Source organism: Chaetodon auriga, chromosome 24 (assembly GCF_051107435.1).
Source record: "Chaetodon auriga isolate fChaAug3 chromosome 24, fChaAug3.hap1, whole genome shotgun sequence".
Taxonomy (NCBI): domain Eukaryota; kingdom Metazoa; phylum Chordata; class Actinopteri; order Chaetodontiformes; family Chaetodontidae; genus Chaetodon; species Chaetodon auriga.
The window spans coordinates 4897295-4920317 of record NC_135097.1 but is presented as its reverse complement, the minus strand read 5'-3'; the positions used below and the strand labels follow the sequence as shown (position 1 = coordinate 4920317).

The 23023-nt window shown below is 44.0% G+C and overlaps 1 protein-coding gene and 1 long non-coding RNA gene across 2 annotated transcripts; both read left to right on the top strand.

The window, feature by feature from the left end:
- Nucleotides 1-4441: 4441 nt before the first annotated feature.
- LOC143316819 (uncharacterized) lies at nt 4442-10618 on the top strand. The gene is made up of 2 exons (XR_013076622.1): nt 4442-6224; nt 6304-10618. It is a non-coding gene; the product is annotated as an uncharacterized LOC143316819 (long non-coding RNA).
- A 7679-nt stretch (nt 10619-18297) lies between these two features.
- On the top strand, nt 18298-21920 carry LOC143316804 (E3 ubiquitin-protein ligase TRIM39-like). The gene is made up of 6 exons (XM_076724493.1): nt 18298-18861; nt 19331-19426; nt 20042-20275; nt 20777-20924; nt 21226-21252; nt 21342-21920. The coding sequence occupies exons 1-6, from the start codon at nt 18298-18300 to the stop codon at nt 21899-21901; spliced, it is 1629 nt and encodes a 542-aa protein (XP_076580608.1). The 3' UTR covers nt 21902-21920.
- The last annotated feature ends 1103 nt before the right edge of the window (nt 21921-23023 follow it).

Below are 23023 nucleotides of genomic sequence, written 5' to 3'. Positions count from 1 at the left end.
ACACACACACACACACACACACACACAGTCTCTTGCAGAGTTATTGGCAGGGCTGGAGTGACAGGCCTCTCTTCACCAACTCATTCATGCTCTGCTGGAGATTGTGTTATGCATGGGCCATTTGCTACATGGATCATAAAGTGCAATAAGGACAGAGTTAAGCAGGGATAGATGCACATACACACCCTTAAAGTCACACGCACATTAATACGCATGCAAACACACACTTGGACATGCGCAGACTTCTCTCCTTTCTTTTCCCTCCATCTGACACGATATTGCGTAATCGCAGAATCTGTCTAAATCTCTTCCCCCCCATGTCCATGTCCCTCTCTGTCAGATTTCTTCACTCTCTCCTGTATCGCTGACTCACATGTCTGCAAGAGTAACACTAATAGTGTGGTGGCAAAATGGCAAGTAAAGCTTGAAAGGACCGAAGCAGAAAAAATGTAAGAGATGCAAGAGGGAGAAGCTGTTAGAAGTGTGACAGCTAATGGAGGTCTGAGGTAAAAATAGCATTTTTTTTGCAAGGGAAATTAGTGTAAAGGAAAAAGTGATGGAGAGGGAGGGAGGGAGAAAAACAAGTTCACAGCCTCTGCTCAACAACAGGAAGTCATTTCTTATTGCACCTCATGACACAAGACAAATTATACAGTACGACGACCCAGTGGAGAAGCAGCACCTATAAGCCAGGTGACAATAAAAAGGTGAGAACATTAACCTTTATGTGGGCGCCACAACTAAAACTGTCACAGAGCACAAATGCTGACAATGAAGGGAAATGTAAGATATTGATTGCACTTTTTGGCCACTCACAGGCAGCAGAACAAGCTGTAAACACGGACATTTTATATAAAACCTGTGGCTAATGTCTTCAAACAGTTGTCTATGTTCACGTCCAACAGACACAAAGCAGCATTATCATCATTATTGACTCTACTTTTAGCTCTGATCTCTGCCTCAACTTCTGATGGAAATGTGTCGCTCTTTAGCTGCTAAATGCTCCATTATGTCCGCCAGCTAGTCACTAAATCTCTCTGTCTCATTTGGTGCTGGGCAGTTAGAGTTCAGTGGGTTTATCAAAGTGTTGATGAGATCTGTGAGACTTATGCAGAACAGTAAAGTTGTAGGCTGTTGAAACCAAAAACAATCAGCTGAAAGATGCTAAAATAGGAGACTTTCTGTGTGCTGTAAGCAGGTTGGTTGTAAGAAATCACACAAACAAAGAGAGCATGTGTGCAGGGAAAGAGCTTCCTCAACCTGCGCTCAGGTCTCCTCTATATCCCTGCTTCTACACCTGGCTCAGGTGTGTCTCATCAGACTGATGGCCCCTCCCACTCTGCCTGCCAGCCTCTGCAAACAAGGTCGAGAGAGACAACAGCCAACACATAATCATTTCTCTCACTGCTCATATAGAAATATTCATAAATGTAGCTTTAAGAGATCAGAAATGTTGTCGAAATATGAAAACTATGCCTTTTGTTTTCATTGTTCTAGCAGCAGAAACTAAATACTATGTGTTTAAGTCTTACGCTGTGAACAGTAAAAATGTTAACACTGGTAAGAGGAGGAAAAGAAATGAGAGCCGAGGAGAGAATTTACGCAAATAGAGGATAACTAGCTAAGAGAGAAACAGAGAGATCCGGAAGAAGAAGTGAGACAGATGGTGGCTGAAAAACCAAATGTTCAGTGAGACAGAAAACAGGCGGCGACAGAAAGATGAAAGATGAGAAAATTAGATGAGTCGTCATCTGGAGATGGTCGAGATGTTAGCCGCAGCCTCCCCCTGCTTTGCTCTGTTTTCCCTCTCTGAAGGTAAACGCCAGGCACATTTGGCATGTGACGAGATGTAGCAGAACCTGGCTCCCACTCACACTCATTCAGCAGTGAATGTGTCATTTCGAGTCCCTCGCAGTCATTTGATCCCTTCCAAGAAGACACCATACTGTCTTCTGCCTCTCATCCAGTCTGCCAGGAAGCGTGTCTCAGCAAAATATGAAACTCTCAAGCCGCAGCGTTTGGCAGAAAGCTGAAACAGAACCGAGCGCAGATTCATCCACAGCGTGTGTGTGTGTGTGTGGGCGCTACTGTGTTTATTAATACAATCATGACACTTGGATGATTCAATTATGACTGAAAACACTTTAATTTGGCAATCAGGAAGCGCTTGATGGAGCAGTTGTTATGCATATGTTGCGCTAATTGTGTGTGTCTTTGTACACGTGCGTATACACTAAATATCTCATGAAGTTCCTTTGCAGGAAGCCGTAATTTAAACATGTGACAGTATAAAGTGTACAGTTGCAGTGCATGTTGCTTTAAGTGCTGTTCTTTATCGTCTACAGGTGGCATCCACTAACTCTGCTAACAGCAGCCAGACGACTGCAGCTGACAAAGGTATGTCTCATGTTTATTCACCACCTCTACGATGATTCCCAGCTATCACTGCCGCCGACCTTTTCCATAGCTTTATTTGTTACGAGCTGAGGAAAGTTTTTAGCAGACATCAACAACTTTCCTTGAAAGCGTTTCCACTGAAGTTCGGAGAGTCTTCAGGCTTGTTTGCACTCCCCTCTCAAACTCACACTATGCCCGCAGTTGAGTCATCGGCATAGGCAAAGACAAAAAAAAGGGTTTTGAGGGAAAGCCCCGAGAAGTTTTTAAAACTACTGGCTTCATAATTCAAATCATGCAAAAAGGGCCTTGCTTCTGATGGTGAGTGCATTATTCCATAAGGAAAGCTGAGGGTTGTTGCGCTGGAGTCACTCCGGAGATGCAGATTTGTCAGAAACATCAAGTCTTCAAGTGACAAAAAGTGTCTGAAAGGCTTGTGTCTCTCTTCCTCAGGCCTTTTTTTCTGTTTATCTCTGTCTTTTTTTGCTCCCTCTTTGAGCCTCCACAACACAAGAAACCTGGCATTCTGCTTTACAGAGGTCAGACCACTGATTTTCCATGAGCTAAGCAACTCAGACGAGGCAGTCTTTTGGCAGGAATCACAGTGTGTCAGCCGGGAAAAGTTGGCTGCAGCTTAACTTTTGTGCAACATTGCTCATCAATAACCAATTCCAGCACTGCAGAATTTACCATCTATCAATGCACCACCGGTCTGGATCAGCCGGTCGAATGAGGTTGTGAATGCACAGTTTTTGCTTCCCTCCGCACATCTTGCATTTTCAGTATTTCATGAAACAACAACAAAACAACATCAGCGGCTCTCAGTGCCTTTCCCTCTAACACGAACTCTTCCTCTACCTTCCTTCTTGTCGCCTGTTCTCTCTTTTGCCTGAAATGTCTTGCGCATTAAGGTTTCCCGCTCTGGCCCTAAGGCAAGATTCACCTGCCGTAATGGCCACAGTGCCTTGCAGCTAACGTACATGCACAGTGGAAATGGAGGTAACCCAAGGCTAATCGTAGTGCTCTAAATCTTACTATTGCCCATGCAGCTTGATATCATGCCAAAGCGTGCAATAAATCCACCATGTCAGCATCAGTTTTGCCTCATAAGGTGAAAAGAAAAGAACACGTTCTCATTACGTTGGCAGGATTCAGATACAGACGCTCAATATGCATCTTTATGCATTAACCAAGTACCTTCTCTGAAGAGAATTTTCAATATTAACTGAGTTTCATTCTTAAAAACGAATCAGTTAATAGTCTAACTGTTACTTTCTTCACATTTCCCATCAGTCTCGAGCATTTTACCCCTCGAGAGATGTAGATATTTCACATGAGGGCTGCTGAATCCTAGTCTGTCTGTTGACAAAGCCGTCTTAAGGGTCTCGGTCCTCGAAGACATTTTTAGCTGACTGAACGTTTTCTGTGGTCTATTTTTTGTGCTGCTCCTCATGACTGAAAATTAACAGTGACATCTTTGTTTTCCGAATAACCACCAATGTTCCTTTGTCTCTAATAAACTCAAGATTGTAAGAGATCGTTCTGCATGACTGCACAGAGGTGCTGTTTGTTCATCCACACGACTCTTTGCACAGTCACTGCAGATTAGACCAGCATGCCGTGTGGTTTTTAAAGCGCCATCAAACACTGACTCGTTACTGTCACTTAGGTACATTTATGTTCTGTAGCTTTTATCACCTCTGATTTATTTTTGTCTTTGTCGTCATGTTTCCTTCTCAAAATCAGAGATGGGATGTTTTGGAAAGAGTGCTGAAAGCTACTTCTTGTACAATAACAAGCAAGTTTTAGTCGAGAAGAAAACTGATTGAAATACTGCTAATGAACCGAAATACTGACAGATCAACTTCCTGTCCACTCTGCCGTGTATTAACCTCTATCCTTCTCCCTCCACCCCTCCAGAGAAGGCATCAGCAGCCAAGCCTCAGGAACAGGAGGAGGAGATCGACATTGACCTGGAGGCGCCGGAGACGGAGAAGGCAGCGCTCGCCATCCAGAACCAGTTCAGACGTTTCCAGAAGAAAAAGAAGTAGAGTGACTGATTATGAAAGAAAATGAGATGAGGAAAAAAAAAAAAAAAAAAAAAAAAAAAAAACTTTCCGCAGATGTACAGAAATACAGTAAATGATTGAGATGAGTGGTCTGGGGGCTGACGGAGCAGGGGTTTCAATTGTTCAGGATTTATTGTCATATTATGCAAAATGTCATGAAACGCCTTTTTGCATGAGAGATCGACTGATACCAAGGATGAGGAAGTTGTAAGGGCGAAGAAAGAGGGAAAATATGGGGGAAAAAAAGGTGGAGATTTGGAATTTATAATCTAGCATGATGAAATACTGTAATCTCCCATCACCAAATTAACCTTTGCAAACTTCCTCCCTACATGTCACCCGTGTGTCCCTCGACGCTCCCGAACATGCAGCCCTGATCCCTTGTCCTTGCTAGTCCTGCAGATGCAACGCAAGCCCAGCACATAAAACAGACAGGAGCTGTGCTTAAAATCAGCTAAACACTCGTCTCTGCTGACTGACAGAACAAGCACACGTCCTTCAACGTTGATGAAACAGCAACGCACAAAAAGAAGAGAAGCACACTCTCTAGTTTCCAGGTTCTTTTCTCTCTGTCTCCTTTGCCGTCACAAGCTTTCTTTCATTCTCTGTCTCGCTCTCTCTCTCTCTCTCTCTCTGCAAGGATGAAAATAACACCGAGCGACTGTCTCAGGTGTAAAATCTCCTCCCGTGTAGACCAGATATTGGATTGCCTTTGCCAGTCTGATCTCACAGGTGACGGAGGTGGTGGTCATGGAAACTGGCTGCTAACTCGCACGGTCAGAGGCGGTTGGCTGTAGGCAGGCTCGATATGCGACTGAAAGTAGTCGTTAGCGCCTCTCTCGCACATTGACTGACGCATTAGTGATCGTCAGGTGTTTCCGTGTCTCGAGCGTCTGCATCTTTTTACGGTCCCCCATCTGTCAGTCATTCCTGGCCAACACAGTCAGAGCAGTTTGTGAAATAGTCACAAGATGTAATCGAAAGGATCCATGTGCGTGGACCTGAATTGTCCTTTCGTTTTCGTGACACTCAGGACGACTTCCAAACACGCCTGCACCACGTCCATCATTGTTCTCATTCCACTGTCAAGTTAGCAATAATAAGTATGCAACATCTGGTTAGACTTTCAAAACCAACACCAGGGAGGCGTATGACTCATCACCTCCCCTGAGAAGATCTGATCACAACCTGGTGCACCTCCTGCCTGTGTACAGACCTCTTACACCCTGGCAGCCAGCTGTCACTCACACAGTGAAAATGGTCCAATGAGGCTGAGGAGGCTTTGAAAGGACTGTTTTGGTGCAACTGTGTGGGAAGTACTTTGTGATGCTCATGGAGAGGACACTGACAGTCTCACCCACTGTACAACAAATTGTACTAACCTCTGTGTGGACATTGTCGTACCCACCAGGACTGTACGGTGTTTTTCCAACAACAAACCCTGGATTACTCCTGACGTAAAGGCTCTCCTGGAGGAAGAAGAGCTGCAGAACATGCAGAGGGAACTGAGGAGGAGGATCGGAGAAGGAAAAAACACCTACAAGTTACACCTGCACCCACTTCCTCCAACATTCAGCTCAAAGCCACCCTATACATCCACTGCATTGCCTGTCCGATGGCCTACCCCAGTCCCAGTGGTACCAGTGCCAAAGACTCTGCACCCCAAGGACCTCAATGAGCACCATGAAGAGGTCCTTGTCCATCGACATCAATGTGGAAATCATAGGGCTCTAGAAAAGTACTTGGTTAGATTTAGGAAAAGTTCACGAGTTGGGCTAAAATAACTTTCCTTAAAAGAGTCAGCAGTGACTATTGGTTTCACATGGGAATCAAACCACAGTCTCCTGTGTTTGGCCCATCCGTCCATGCTGCTCTTTATACTACATTCGTCCTTATTACTTTAAAAACCGTACCGAGTGTCATGAAGAAAATGGAGCATTTGTACGCACGTTCACGAATCTACAGATTACATTTTGTTTCACTGTTTCACAAACTGCTCTGATACTGCGAACAGCCCAGTATTACCTGCTGACACTCCATTTTTGTGGGTGACCCGACATCTGTCACTGGCTACTTAGCTGTAGCAAGCTAAGGTTAGCTCCATGACTTTGTTCTGGTTTGCTTTTTGTTCTTTTCGGCCAGCAGTGTTGTCATTGCCATCCAGTTGATTCTGGACTTCAGACTTTCGACCACACCTCATAATCTTCCTCAGCTGATGGAGTTTGCTCAGCTCTCATTGCTGTAGTGACATATGGCGTATGAGAACTGAGCAAACTGAGCAAACTCCACTCACCAATGCTCTGGAAAAAGCCAGTCAGGGGAAACACTGTAATAAGGTCCCTCCTCTTAAATAAGGCATTTTAACACAGAAAATATACAAATTCTGAATGAGAAGTGGCTCAAAAGTAACGAAATATGAAAGAAAACAGGAACTGACTACAGTGCGTATTGTTATCATGCTGCAGCATACGGCCTCAGCTCAGCACCTTTCTACTGTCTTTACACAACCAAGAATAGTTTTGAACTCCAGCAGCCCGGAAACCAGGCCTGAAGCCACTGATATGACGTTTGCTTGTCTCTACAACTGGCATCATATTGCTTCTCTGCCTTAAGTCACAATTACAACATTTACGCAGTGTCTGTCTGTGGCTGAGAGCTCTCGACCACGCTCGGTGTTGGGTTACTCAGTGCCCCAGTAGGTAACTCAAGCCTCCGCATCCTTAAATAAACACTTGATAATGATTCGGAGCAGATGCCAGCCGTGAACCTGAGCCCTGTCACCTTTAGATCAGAGAGACAGAAGGAGAAGAGAGACGCAGCTGCAGCTGTTGGACAGAGACGGAAAGAAAGACTCTGAACGAGAGAAAGAAAATTCAACTTCTTGTTCGACTCAAATCAAATATGAAGCACACTCTACAATGAATGATCGATATACACGTAGTCTGCACACACACACACACACACACACACACACACACACAGCTTCATCCATGCCCCCCCCCCCCCCCCCCCCCGCCTCCCCCTCCAATGTATGTAGCACAAACTGCTTCTAAAAAGCCAGACTTACTCTCCATCGCTTTAATAATAATCTCACTAATTACTGGAATTATTATTGGAATGTAACCTCTTTTCTATTTCGAGGACAGGAAGTGGTTTCCAAAAAGCCAGCCGCCATCGCCGCCCGCTCGCTCTTCTGTCATCGTCCGACCGTTCCCTCCTTCCTTCGCAGCGTAGAGGAGATTTGTTGATGACTTCACCTGAGCTTGATATCAAACCCCTTTTTCACCCGTAACTGGATTTGACATGGCTTTCAAATAATCACCTGACGTACACTTAGTAATACGGATTTAGGTGGATTTGACTTGGCAGGCGTTTTGAATGAAAAGCCACGTCTAGTAAAAGGCTTGTATAACATATAATTCTTCAAAAAATTTCAAGTCTGTGTGGGTCTATCCAGCGTGGACACATTTGTGCTTGAGCTTAGAGGACAGCTGGGATAAGCTGGACACCACTGAGATTCAACCTCCTTTATGCACCTGCACCTGCCCCCTTTACTGTACATCCAGCTGTTCCAACATCGCTCACACTTAAAGTAAGCAGTGTTTGAATGTTACACACCTGTCTGCAAATAGCGTATACTCTGAATTTGGACAACGCATACTGTCTCTGCTTGATACTGTCCGTAGAAAATAAGGAAAACACCGCAGAGCAACGTGGGAGAATGCAGTAAAGCTTGTTAATCAACCTGCATTCAATCAATCAGCTTCGTAGGTGCCTGTGTGGAGAAATAATAGAAAGAACGCTGAAGTAGAAAGACATTTGCAATAATCAGTGTCTCCTGAAGTGAAATAATACCTTACAATGCTTTATTTAAACTTTGAATGCTGCATGTTTAGTCATAAATATATAGTATTATCGTGAAATAATAAGGTTTGAAGCCACGTTTTCAGGGGTTTTAATCATCGGGTGTCCCCAAAGTACCACCACTGAAAACTGATTGCCCCCCAGAATTTAAAAGCTCCACATTTAGCATCATAGTAAAGGTTATAGAGCGCAGTCAGTGCAAATCAGTGCTATGACTTGAGTAAATGCATGTACTGCATAAAAAAAAAAAGAATGAATCGTCATTGTAGGACGTGTTCAGGAGGCAGATCGGTGTAATTGAAAACAGAGTCTGCATCTGGAGGCTGTAAATAGCGACCTGTCAGAAGCTAAAGAAGCTGAATGCTGCTTGGCAACAGCCACAACTCAAGGAAGTGGCGCCATGCTGGTCATTTCAATGTGAACTGTGACGTGTGATAAGCCTTTGGATCTGAGGCCGTGAGACCATCCAGGCGGTTAGATAAAGGTGACCCCCAGCTGAAAGGTCACAGGTCGGATCCTCGCAGGAGCGTGCAGCCGTGTCTCTCGTGGCATCGGACAAGATTTTCCTCCCTTACTTGCATTTGCTCAGGATTAGCGGAAGTTACGAGCCTCAGCTGTAGAAGTCACTTTTGCTCACTCCAGGAGGGCGAGAAAGGAGTTTGATACAAATTCAGCCTCTAGAGGAAAGCTGATAAAGCCATCGCAGTCACACTTGCCTACAGTCCGTCATGAGTTTGCATGTAGTCAAATCTAAAATGAAACCGAATCCTGTCCATCTGTCACATTTTACTACTACCAAGCAGGGAGATCACTTCTTTCTTTGCGATATCACGACAGCCAGTACCTTTATCGATCCAATAACCGCTCCTCCGAAACAGCTGATTAACTGCTGATAAGCCATTCGTGTGGATGCACTTTGCTAACATAGCTACACTTATCACATGACAGATGCTGCTACTTTAGCATGTTGATCCAGATGTGCAAGATGTTTCAGGTTAGACTGTCAAGGCGTCATATCACATCCTGATCTCTTATTTTTCCAATATTTAATCTAGAGTTTGAGCTAATTTTAGACATGTAGCCCCCCCTCTTGTAATCTACTGCACCACACTACAGCATAGAAGCACACTGGTCTTTCTTTATTTCTGCCTTTCTTTCTTTGTCAATGTTTTCGCTTTGCTTTGTTCGCCTGACCTCATTTCACTTTCCCCCCCCGAAGGCAGCCGAACGGGGGGTTCGGCGAGCACAGCACGGTCGCTGTGTGTGAGTGCAAAGGATGGGTGGAATAAAAAAGCTCGTCTCACTGCTGTGATCGTGAATGGAGCAAAGCCGCGTTTAGTTTGTCCAAGATGGCTTAAGTGAAGTCCCCACATCCTCCTTAAAAACCTCTTGACGTCACGGCAGACAAGAGCTTGGCAAACAGCGGCCAGGGTTTTTGTACATACCATTTATACACTACAGCGTCTGTGCAGTGTCTCCCCAAATCCATGCTTGCTAACTTAATATTCTCCTCTGCTTGTATATGTTTATCTATATCCACTTCTTATTATGCTTGACGAGAATATAATGTACTTGACGGAGGAAAGTAATTGGTGCGGTACGCCGACGGTGGATATTTGGGCACAGCTTTACAGCCGAGAAATGACATCAAAGCCATACTTTAGAGAACAAAAACATGTATATTTAGATAATCCTTCCTCGTGCATCCCTTCTGTTATGTCGTCTGTAGCGCTGTAAAGACGCAGTCAAGCGACCCCAGAAGAAGAAGAAGAAATCCGGTGCGTCCCGCTGTGATGACCATGCTACAAACAGAAAGCCTGTGAAGTAGGATTGTAGTTTGTGTTAAAGGTGATTCGCAATGTGGCGTTAAGGTGTGGGCTTACCCTTCACAGCGTGGCCAATCAGTGACCACTGTCCTTTCAGGGAGGCATCTGCCAATCAGGAAGCTCTACCGGGCCCCATCCCACGACCCACCAATGTTCTTATTGCCTCATCACTTCTCCTACCCTGATGCTTTATTTATTGCTGGTTGATTAAACCATGTTTCTGTCATTTCTGTGGATACCTACGTTGTTGTGAACTCCTCTGAACTCGTTTAGTCGTGAAGGCATGTGAAATCCATGTTTGTATGTTTTAGGCTATAAATTCCCTCTGTGTGTTTTTGACATTTCAATCTATGATGTGTTGTTGGACTTTCAGAAATGGTGGCTAAGGTGAGAATGCACAAGAACCCTCCCTGTACTGTGTTTTCTGCACTAAATAAAATTTGCTGCATATTGCTTTGAACCGCAGACGCCTCGCTGTTTTCAGTTTTGTCGATTATTTGCGTTACGCATTAACAAAAACACTCACGTTCCACTTCTGTAGGTGTGTCACGTGTGTTAAACTGAATGTCGAGCTCCTAAACTTATTCCAATATCTTAAAGAATATCCTTCTGGCCTGGACCCTTCAGGGGACGCTTGCTATGAGGGTCCCCACAGGAGCTGGTTTCAATCTCGTCCCCTCTGGGTGCTGTTCCAGTTCAAACAGGCTCGTGGATGACACCACAGAACATGGCTTCTTCATTACAGCGTTGGAATTTAGGAATGTGGAGCAGTCAATTATGTACAGGCTAAATGGGACGCTTTGTCTTTGGCACACATGAAAGCATGTGACACACCGCAGGGTTCAGGGAGGCCGTGCATGTTTCCATGCTCCCACACAGACACGTATTTGTGCACATTTAAGTGAAATAAAACACTTTTATTAACATGAGACATCTCAAAATAAATTTTCTAAAGTTATTAAAAGTCACTTCTGGTCATTTAAACCTAACAAAAACTCATTAATGTGTGGTGCTGTCTCTGTAAGACCTAAATAGGACCTGAATATTTGTGCTTTTCTGCAGCAGCACGACAGTTTTTGGGGCGATGGATCCTCTCATTGTGGTTTTCTACAACCCATTACTAACTGATCACCCAAGAAAACAGACTATAAAACTTCAACCTGACAATAATTTTAATACAATGACATACAATTTGGTTTATAATATAAAAAAACTGCCCTTCTTCTTCAACCAAGAGCACAGAAGAAGACAGCACAGCTCAAAATGTCTCGAGCAAACAGTTCAGAGTTCACCATAAAAGGGACACATGCAGTGATTGAAAGAGAGAAGCTCTTCTGTTTGTGTGGTGATTATTACAGGGATTAATGGAGGAAAAAGTAATCAAAGAAGTGACTGATAGCACTTCATCGCACGATAACATCAGAATATATACAAAGAGAGAGACACAGAGAGAGATATTTAGGTCAAAAAGAGGCAGATGAGTATGATTTTATTCTTTCTGTCCAACAATGATCAACTTCAGCTTATTTATCTTCCAGACTTCAGGCTGAACTCCCTTTTTTCTTTGACTTTGATTGAAGATTCAAGGTCTTGGACATGAAGACATTTGCAGTGCTGTCAGACACATTTACATCCCCAGAATAAAGGAAATATCGGCATTATGCAACAACTGACTTCCCTCAGAAATAATCATTTATACAGAATGCAGAATTAACTTTTGATAGCCCGTGAGCAGGCGCCTCAAATCCACCATGTTGGATTCATTTTCTCTCTACTGTGGTGGCGTCTGTGTCCTATTGATTCTCTATTGTAATTTCCTTTGGAGGATCAATTTGCAGGCTTGTAGATCAATTTCCCAGTGAAAGATCAATAAAGTTTCACTGAGGCAATGCTCAAAGGTAAAGTCGATCTGAAAGCGGAGACCGCGACGCCTGCGGCGGTTTTAAATGAATATTTCAGGGCGATTATCTGATTCCTTTTCGGAGAGTAGCTGACAATGTGAGTAAAACACAGAAAACTTGAGCTGAGAGGGCTGAAAGCATCCAGACAATGGTTCTGAGAGAAATCCATGTTTGATCAATACACGCAGGATGTTTTATGTGAGGACATACTGGAGGAGGTCAGAGGTCAACCTGCTTTGTTTATGCTTCACACACACTGAGGGAATATGTTTGAGGAGCTGTGTTTGGATAAGATGCTCAGATGAAGCGTAATGAAAAGAAAACAGAGATCCGTCGGCTTTTGGCCGCCTTCAGCCTGAACTGCTCTTTTGTTTAAGATGAAATATAAGAAAATCCTGCTGCTGAATTCTGGGAGTCTATAATTTAAGGATGGGATTTCGCATGTTTACTGAACCACATGAGCTCCAGCCTCAAAACGTCTCATACGATCACACCACGATTAGACATGCCATTTGTCTTCTGTGGCGTTTCACTGTCTTCATTGAGACATATGCACAGGATAATTCAAAATTACACAAGATGAGGAGAGACGAGATCAGATCAGACAGTATCAGATTAGATCAGATCACATCTGAAAGGAGAGGAGATAATGTCGCTGTCAACTGCAGCGAGCCGCGTAAACAGAACGCGGTTTGAGGAAAATCCGACATTGGCCCGAATGCACGAGCTCTCATGTCTCAATTACACTGAAAAGAACACGCGAGTCATCAGAGCAACAAACGGCCAACGTGAGGCATGAAAAGGTATTACCAGACACGGGTGTGATACAGATGTTACAGTGAAAGAATTCAGTGGAGGACACGGAGATTCACTTCCCCCATTCAGGGACAGGGTGCATGTAGACACACACGCACTGAACATGCAGCAACAGGCAGAAGCTGAGAGAGCAGAGAAGCCCACAAACTGAGCGCTGCATGTGAATGAAGCACTGCAGTGCTGAAGCTTGTCATCAGCCGCATGCGTCTGTGTGTGGTGGAGCTTCTGGGGACCGAAGGCAGGTTACAGCCACACATTTGTTTCTGAATGATGGGGACGATGAAACGGCTTCTCACTCACTCTTTGGCTGAAAATAGGTTTATTTATGAAGCAGACACTGTGGCTCGATTAACCGCTGGGATGGTTTTCTCAGCGCTGCTTTTGCTCCACATTAATGCAGCTGCAAACGTTCATTCAAGCATGCTTCGACAGGCTCTACGAGGCAGAGGCTGCTGATGAGTATGGATGTCTTCCCTGGGAAACTCCTCTCCTGCACAAGAGGCGATGAATTTCAACATTTAAAGAAACAGTGTTTGGAATACAAATGAAAAGCAGGGGAGCACATAAGAAACTGCAGTCTTCACTGACTCTTATTTATTACTTTTTTTGGCCCAGTGCACTGTGTGCAAAAACATCAAAGTGATGACTAACAGCAAAATCAACAGAAGCAGGACTCATGCAGATGATTTAACGGTGCTGTTGAAAGGTGACTTGGAAATTTATGCTCTCATTACTCTGCTCAGGCTCCCCCAGTCTCCCAGTCATTATCTCTCTTCTGTGAGCTTCACGCTGCCGCTTCGTGTCGTCGATGGGTCAACATCATACAAGGCTCTCTAGCATTTCGTTACTTTGATAGGTAATTAATTCATACTTCACGAAACAAGACTTCAGAGTCTGCAGCTAGAGCTGTACTTCAAAGCAATAGCTTTGAGCTAAATGCTAACATCAGAATGCTAACACACACACAAATGGTTTCTTAACATGTTAGCATGCTAACTACCACTAATGCTGCAATCCGCTGCACATGTAACTTGGGAAACGCTGACCTACAACATGGAAAAGTGTAACAGAACACTGAAGTCAGAATTTTAGGTGAGAAACTTGGGAACATCCACCTAGCATGAATTCGCCAACATAAACACACTTGCAAAATGGTGGTACACACAGTTTTTATTTGCCTTTTGTGGTGTTTGTGTTGTGAAATGTGCAGAAAGTTCCATTTCCATTCAGTTGATTTGTGGACAAAGTGACATTTCGCACCATCCATTTTAAGGATTGAAATGTTTTTCAGCATCTGAAGAAGCTAAAAAACTGCATCTTGGGTATACGTGCTGGTCTGACTGAACCGACTTCATGCATTTGTTAAATTCATGATCGACTCCTGACTCTGCATGAATGAGTGAGTTAATAAGTGCACTGATTTTCATTTGGCAGGAGCTAATGGAGCGCCTCATGGTCGGATCAGTTTGGTGCTGCTCTAATTTACATGTCATGTCACTGACAAATCAGCTGTGCCACAACACTCCTCTGGAACAATCAATCAATCAGTCTGCACCACTGCTCTTACATAACCATTCAGCTGCAGCAGGGTTAGTTAAGGGTCGAGGAACAGCTTCGAAGTTGCAGGCATGGGCACCTGCTCTGCTTCAGCGCCCTTAAGCAAGACGCTCAGTGTCGGCTTCTGAGCTACTGATCTCACCTCCCCCAAAAAGTCCAAGGAGAAAACCCCAACTGGGATTAATATCATCTCAGGGTGTTATTAGAGGTGCTAATGCAACACATTACCCCACTGAGAAATGCCACCTGATCAGATGCAGGAGGAGTCATTTCAGCTGTGGGTTTTGTCCTCCGGTTGCCGGGGCACTGCGAGGTTATCGGTAACATAGAGAGTGTGACACTATCCGCACCGACTATCAATAATGCTCACCAGCGCTACCGTATCCCCCGAAGGAGGTGAGAGCACCGATACCCTCTCTAAGAAACCAGAGAGCGTCCGGAGGAAGATGGCACGGGAGAGGTGAGCCGGAGAGGAAGCAACATGCAGAGATGTGAGGAAGTACGAGGAGAGCGAGCTCACTGTTCTTCCAGCAGAGCGACAAGCGAGCGGGCAACCTAAAGCTACATTTTCCTCAGAGAGACCTGTGTGTGTTTGCAGGGTTCTGTCAGGGTTCCTCAAATTGTGACACGAAAGAGAGAGACGGGGGTGCAGCACGAGGGAGTTTAGAGTGAGAGATGGTTCAAGACAGGAAAAACAGTGCAGCGTAGCTTCCAGCCGAGACTCGGGTTGCAGACAAGGAGAGAAAAAACAGGAAGCAGTGGAGAGAATAAGAAGCAGAGAGACAGCAAAGGAGAAGGGTATAGCTTCTATTTATAAACCTGAAAGAGAACCTTTGGATTGGGCTACGGAAAATAAACCAGAGAGAGAGAAGGAACAAAGGGGGGAGTCAGAAAAGACAGCCGGATGAGTGCAAAAGATGAAAAGATGGATGGATACAAAGAACAGCTGGAGAGCTCGAGCTGCCAGTGGACGGAGAGAAGAGAGGAAGAGAAAAGGGGGAGGAAAAGGGGGAAGGAGGAATACATTTACCTTGACTGACACTGCGACAGGGAGAGAAAGCAGAATCCCCCTCTCCAAGAAACTGTGGCTCCAGAACATCATGCGACACAATCTCTGCAGTGGGTTTGCTGTGGGGGCTACACTGAACATTACAGCATGCACGCACAGATGCATGCCCACGTGCACACACAAACACACAGCAACGATCCGACAACGCACACAGTTTTACAGCAATAATAAATATAGTAATAATAAGTTTCAGCTGTAAGTTTCCAACTGAAGCTGGTGGAATAAGACCAAAACAACCCAAACTCAGGTGGTTTCTCAATAGAAACTGAGGAAAATGAAGATATGTAAGATAATCAATAATATGCAACAGATAAATAGAGATGCAGTGACATTTGGAGGAAGTGAGGAGGATCAATAACATCTCAGAAACCCGGAGATGTGGTCATTTTTAGAACAGAACCCCCCTCTTTAAGGTCTCATTGACATCAGTTGCCGTCAATATGCTGCAGAGCCAAGAAATCAATCTTTCTGAGGGCTCGGCGGGCGGCGGCAGGTTTGAGGGTCATCACTCAAAGTTGTAGCCCAGAAACGGGAGAATCTTCTGTAAAATGACGCTGAGTGCATCGTCATGTTTTCTGATGGGAAAGCGTCTCACGGTATTGATTCCACAGCGTTTGGAAGGCGCAGCAGCTTTCACCCCAACATTGATTTCTTTAGGATGTTCAGGAGGATTGAAGCCTGTTCTGTTGTTGTGCTGACAACTTGCCATGCGCGACAGCAGCAGCTATAGGGTAGAAATGCAACATGCCTGTGAGGAGTCTGCTGGCAGAAAGCTGGTGTTCCCTCAGTGTTGGCTCAACGTCGCCCACTAGTGGTGGAGATGAAGGATTGCAGCTTCTAACACACTCAGTGCTGCTGTGCATTAAACTGAAAACTTAAATATTTAAAGGGGAATACAATAAAGACTCAAAGTTTAATCAACTGATATGATTTCAATTGATGATTTAAAACACAAACAAACAAAAATGTTATTATAAAAAATCTTCCAGCTGCTTTGCTCTTGGGATGTCGACAACTTTTGGATGGATTGTCATGACATTTTGACATTCATGCCCCTCTTTGGGTGAACTGCAGTGAATTTTGTCATGGCTAAGCCCATGTGACAAATCTGATTTTCAGTGACCTAAAACTGTGTGGCGAAAGGCCAAAACTCACAGAAAAGCTACATTTAGAAAAATGCCTGTGTGCATCTGATCTATCTGTGTATGTGTGTGTGTATGTGTGTGTGCTGTGAGCGTGGAAATCCCTCTCTCGTTCCCTGCTCTTGATCCCTGCCGATGACGCACACCTGCTGAAGCTGCCCACCTGCTGTCCGACAGCTCATCAGCCCGGCATCGTTTCAGCCCTGCCTCAACCCCCACTCGCTGCTGAATCACTGTTTTTACCAGAGCGGTGGTTATACTTCAGGTCATCTCTGTTTATGTTTCCAGTGGTTGATTATCTGGTTTTCTTTCTAACCCGCTCTTTCCTTGTGCTTCAGGATCCCGTCGACATCAGCTGTACTTAGCGTTTCGTGTGAAGTGACAAACGTTCTTCTGCTAACAAGTCAAAATAAGAGAGTGAACATAGTAAACTTCAGTGTACGCTCGCCAAACAAACGCTAACAGCGTGCTAACATGCTGAATGGCAATGACGTCAGAATTTAGCTAAAAGCACCACATGCTGATTCCACTTCATACATAATCATATTACATAACTGCCATACTGTTTAAGCAGGTAGCATACAAAAAGAATACTTTATGTGTGTGCTGTCAGAAGTGTGTCAAAGCACACCCTCAAAAATCCATTTTTTTGGTCTGATTTGAGTTTATTTGTACAAAACCATACACTAAAGTCTGCTTAGAGTCAGCGTGTAATATGTTTTTTGGGACACGCTGTCTTGTTTCCTGTTAAAGGTTCTTTTATGTTCAGTTTTGGGGGTTTAAGAAGGGTCTCACAGGCCACCTTGTCCGGTCTGTGAAGCCCTCCGAGACAAATTCATATAAAAATAATCACTTCTGTCAACATTGACGTGACTGACCAATGCACAGCGGCTTTGAGGTTGTCTTTTGTCGTCCCAAAACAAAAGAGAAAGCGTCTGTGGATACCTGGCAACACGAGCACCTGGGGAAGTACAGAGCTTCCCAGCAGTTACGTTTACAGGAGGAGTAAAATGTGCTACTGTTTCTCAGATTCCAGCCATTACAAGCAGGAAGAGAGATCATACTTAACACCTGTCACAGCTGAGCGAGCGGCCAAGAGACACACAGGTATGTCTTCATTTCTTATATTCTCTGTGTGGTGGGCTTATACATACATTAACAGATATGGGTACTGTGTTTCTGGGGAGGTCTTACTCTGTTTTCTAAACAATTCAGCTATTTTAAGCTGTGATGATTCATTTTATTGCGCTGTATGTAGAAAATGACACAGCAAACTGACATAAAAACTTGGCTCATTTTGGGCTCAAACGTTCACTCGAGCTCAAGCTAAACCCCGAATAATCTGTTTCTAATGAGTTTGATAATTCAAAATGTGCCGAAGGGCATTTAAACCTGAAAACTAACGAAGTGATGTAATCATTTTTATCGATCAATCTTGTGTAGACTCGCCCAAGTCATTTCCTCGAACCAAACAACATTTATGATTTGTTTGCTTTTATTTATCGCCTGGTTGTGGAAGCCTGCTGTGAATCTCACATTCCATCAAACCTGTTCGATATGGGCGGAGTTGGTTTTCACCTATTACCTCATTAGTCAGTCATTAATTTTCTGTTCTTTGCTATTGTTTTGGTTGGTTTCACTCACGTTAGACCTTCAGACATGGCAGACGAACTGGACGAGCAACGCCTTCATTGCTCTGTGTGTTTGGAGCTTTACACCGATCCGGTCTCGACTCCCTGTGGACACAACTTCTGCAAGCTCTGCATTGAACAGTACTGGGACAGCACAGAGGTGTACTGCTGTCCCCTGTGCAACGAGACGTTCTGCAAGAGACCTGATCTCCGGATCAACGTCTCCTTCCGAGATGTTGTCAATCACTTCAGAAACACAAACAGCATCAATGAAGCCTACAAGGCCAAAGCCAGCGACGTGCCGTGCGATGTCTGCACGGGCGTGAGGCTGAAGGCCGTGAAGTCCTGCCTGGTGTGCGTGGCGTCTTACTGTGAGAGACACCTGCAGCATCACAAGACGGCAGCGGCCCTGAGTAGACATAAGCTGATCGAACCGGTCAAGAACCTGGAGGACAGGATATGCAAGAAGCACGAGAAGATCCTGGAGCTGTTCTGTAAGACGGAGGAAAAGTTCATCTGTCAGATCTGCGCACAGACCAACCACAGCCGGCACAAAGTGGTGACGGTCGAGGTCGCGTCACAGCAAAGAATGGTAAAATTCAGTTTTCAGTTTGCTCCTTTTGTCTTTTATGCAGAACCAAATATTATTATTCAATGCAGATATGCTGGTTGAAACAGGATTCAGAGCTCTACGCTGTGTATATAGTGTTCAAACTACATGACCTCAGTGTGGACATTTGCATGATCAAGGCAAAATTCAGGCTGGCTGGTGGCCTCTAAAATTCATTTTATGTTGTATAATATGAACCAGTGGGGTAGAAAATCAGTTGGATTGCTGGATGTTTTTTTATAGTAAAAGAAGTAAAATTTAGCTTCTTGCTTCTTGCGGAGAAAGATTGACAGATGATGAAAAGTATGATGGCATTTACAGCAGTTACTTCAACAGTGAAACTAAGTGCATGACAACATGAGGAGGACAGGAAGAGCTGTGATGGTGTTTGTAGAAATGAAAACTTTTCTCCCTGTTTTCACCACAGCTGATGTTTTCAATCCCCTCCCAGATTCAGGTGAAGAGGCGAGAGAGAGAAGTGCATCTGATGATTCAGGATCGGCGAAAGAGGATGGAAGAAATCCACTGCGCCCGCAAGCAAAGCAAGGTGACAGCACAGCTCCAGTTTATCAGCTCTTCACACCTGCCTTAACTCATGCACAGTGCTCACCTGTGCTGCATTGACGTGCCTTAATTAAGCCCCCACTCTCTGAACCTGAGAACTGCACAAAGAAACAGCCATTTACAGCCACACAGCCTCTTTCTGACTGAGCAACTTAAAAACAACACGGTGTTTGACAGCAGAGGTAGCATTTACCACATAACAAACAGTACAGCGTCGTTTGTAGAAAGTTTGAAGCTCCATTCATAAGCTTCACATTCAGATTCTAAATCAACATTTGAACGCTGCTCAGCTTTGTTTCTGTTCACACCAGGTATTTCGGCACAGTTGCAGATAAAGATTAGGCTCCTTTATCAGCATTAAACTGTGTGAAGGATTGTTTCCAACCTGTATGACAAGTAAAAAAGCAATGGTGCATGCTTTTCTTTTTCCACTATGGCACAAGGACAATGTCAGAGCTGAAATAAGTTCATGCATGTTATCAAGAACAAAGGAATAAATCCCACACTTTGCTTAGCCTGCACAGCACGACCATTCATGTCTGCTGCCGACACACAAGGTGCCTTCAATGACAGCATGTTTGATTTGCTTGACTTTCAGAAAAATGCACTGAACGAAGTGGATGAAAGCGTCCGGGTGTTCATGTCTGTTATAGAGTTGATGAAGAAGACCCACAAAGAGCTTATGGAGGAGATTACGGCGAGAGATGATGCCGAACAGGAGAGGTTTGAAGAGCTCATCGAGGAGCTGAAGCAGGAAATTGATGAACTGGAGAAGAAGAATGTTGAACTCCAGCAGCTCTCGCTCATCGAAGACCACATCTCCCTCCTGCAGGTCGGTGCTGGAATAATCTTATCTTGTCTTCCATGTGAATGAATTGCTGTGTACAGTATGCTAACGACAGAACATGCCTGGTTGTATCTCTGCTGGGCTCTAAATGAGAGGAAACATCTATACTATTGATGCAATACAGGTCTACAGCCAAGGTAGCAGCTGAAAGCAAATGAAGTCAGTTTCATTTATTTAGTCCAAAATCATAAATAAGTTGCTACAATAGATCAAGGGGTTGGTTTTATCAAGGAAATAACATAAAATTATTACCTGAATCTGCAGTTCCTTTCAGCTCTATGTAGCATTTTAGCATCTTGCTGCTCTTGGTTTTGGTTTTATGGCCCACACCTTTACTGGCTCATCGTTAAATGTGTCTTTACACATTAGCATGCTAACATTAACGTTAACAACAGATATGTGCTGATGTTTAGCATGTAGCATGTTGGCACACAAGTATGATAAGTTCCACAACTGCAAGCTAACAGCTAACAACAACTTCAACAGGCGATCGACCGAGCCGACGCGCTACCATCAACTCTGGACTGGCCGAGCATCCCTGTTACTGAGGTGGATTTCCTGGGTTACGTGCGGACATCTTTGGTCAAAGCGAAAGAGTTCATCAACCTGGAAATTAGACATCAGTCAGCCAACGGTAAGCCTGAACAAGTCTCATTAGCATTCTGCACATTTTTTAGCTGGGATCACTGAAACGGGTTAAAATTTACAATAAAATGAAGTGATGAATATTTCTGACTCTGACAGTCTGATGGATGAAAGGTTATTTGACGAAAACGCACAATAAAGAAAGAGTGATAAACCGTGTTGTCACTAACCTTGAGTTGACCACAACAGGAGATTTGATAAATTGACCTATTTTTCTCTGTCATTTATCATCGGTCACATCAAACGCATCATTTATCACACCGCTGATTATGTTCTGTCTTCCCCCACAGACCTAAAGAAAGCGCAGAAATTTGCAGGTTTGTCATTTTTCATATTTGAAGTTGGATGATGTGTCGTTAGAAAGACATCAACGTATTTAATTCTCACATCCCGTCTGTTCTTACAGAGGACATCACCGTTGACCCCGACACGGCGGGGCCCTGGCTCACTGTCTCTGCAGATGGGAAGGAGGTCAGACAGTCTCCAAAGAAGCAGAAGGTGCCATCTAGCCCAACGAGGTTCACCGAAAACACTTTCGCTGTTGCTACACGGGCTCTGACCACAGGCAGGCACTACTGGGAGGTCGGGGTGAAGGACAAATCCAACTGGCTGCTGGGAGTAGCTTCCGGCACTTTGAGGAGGACGGAGCAGATCCCCCTGTCCCCGGAGAACGGCCTGTGGACCGTAGGTCACAGGGATGGAGGGCAGTATTTCGCATGCACGCAAAATCCATTCCCTTTCATGCTGTCTCCTCCTCCCCAGAGGGTGGGGGTGTTTGTGGATTACGAGGAGAGGCTGGTCTGGTTCATCAATGTGGAGGCCAAGACCCACATCTTCACCTTCACAGAGTGCGACTTCACAGACAAGGTCTACCCCATATTTGATCCGTGTTTGGCGATAGAAAAGAAGGAGGTAGCTCCTCTGAAACTTATGATCCCGAAGATCAAAGACGGAAAACCAGTCTAGGTTTGTGACCCTAAGCAAAGGCCGACGCAGTCATCAGAAATACTTGCAAAAGCAAGTAATTGCATGCTTTATGATAAGATTGCAGATTATTATATACTAATATATCTCTCAGTTTGCAGCATGTGGTTATGTTCAACATTTGTAAACACTGTTCTCGTTGTTATATGGTCAAGATGATGGTGGCGGCCATGTTTGTGCAATACGTCCAGATGCATTGATGTAATATAAGAGATCTGAGGTGATTTTGAGGTTGTTTTTTTTAGCAATTTAAAACATGATCCCAACGGATTCCCCCTGAAATAAACATCAACAATGATATATTTCCTGTTTCTGTGTGTGTCTTATTTTGTCTGCGTGTCTTGTTCTGTATGCAACTTAAAATAACTTTATGACCACTGAAGTACAGTGACACTTTTCTGCTTTCCATTAAATTGATTCTGGACATGCTAATATATTTCCAGCTGTAACGAGGTTTAACTGAAGGGCATTCACTGTATGTAATTTCTATTTTTATACAATATAGGACTATTAGTACACTGCACAGTTGAAGTAAATGAGGAGGGTTGAGGCTACAGCAAAGAAAGTCACTGCAATAATGGCTGATAAAGCTCAGAGGAACGGAAATTTGTTTTTACTTGTTGTCATTTTGGATATTTTTGTCGTTATTTTTGCACATTCATTGTGTGTTTGTATATTTCCTTGTATAGTTTGAGTTTTTTTGCCTTTTCGTGACATCAGTTCACCTGATTTCTGCCGTTTTGCGTGTTTTTGTTGTTGTTGCATGGATTCCATTGAACTGATATATCAAAACTGATCAAATATAGATATTTTTCATGCATTTAGCCTATTTAAAACAAGCAATATGTCTCAAAATTGAAAGAAAATGAACTTTGAAATTCATGAATTTTCCAAGCTCACTGTTTAGTGACTGATGTCGGCTCTCAATCTGATTATTTTATTCTTCCACAGTCAGAGTTTATGATCTCATAAACCTGTTTATGAGACTTTGTGAGATGAAAGGATTGTGTAGTAATTGTTACCTTTCAGAATGACACAGGGTGTAAACTGCTCTCTTATTCCCACAACCTTCATTTAGCTGCTTGAAGTGTCCCGCTGAGTCTT

Bases quoted from the DNA above. Each gene is read 5' to 3' on its own strand.
- LOC143316804 (XM_076724493.1), top strand. From the start codon at position 18,298: ATGGCAGACGAACTGGACGAGCAACGCCTTCATTGCTCTGTGTGTTTG. The intron at 18,862-19,330 runs GTAAAATTCAGT...ATCCCCTCCCAG, and splicing joins TCGCGTCACAGCAAAGAATG to ATTCAGGTGAAGAGGCGAGA. The intron at 19,427-20,041 runs GTGACAGCACAG...CTTGACTTTCAG, and splicing joins GCGCCCGCAAGCAAAGCAAG to AAAAATGCACTGAACGAAGT.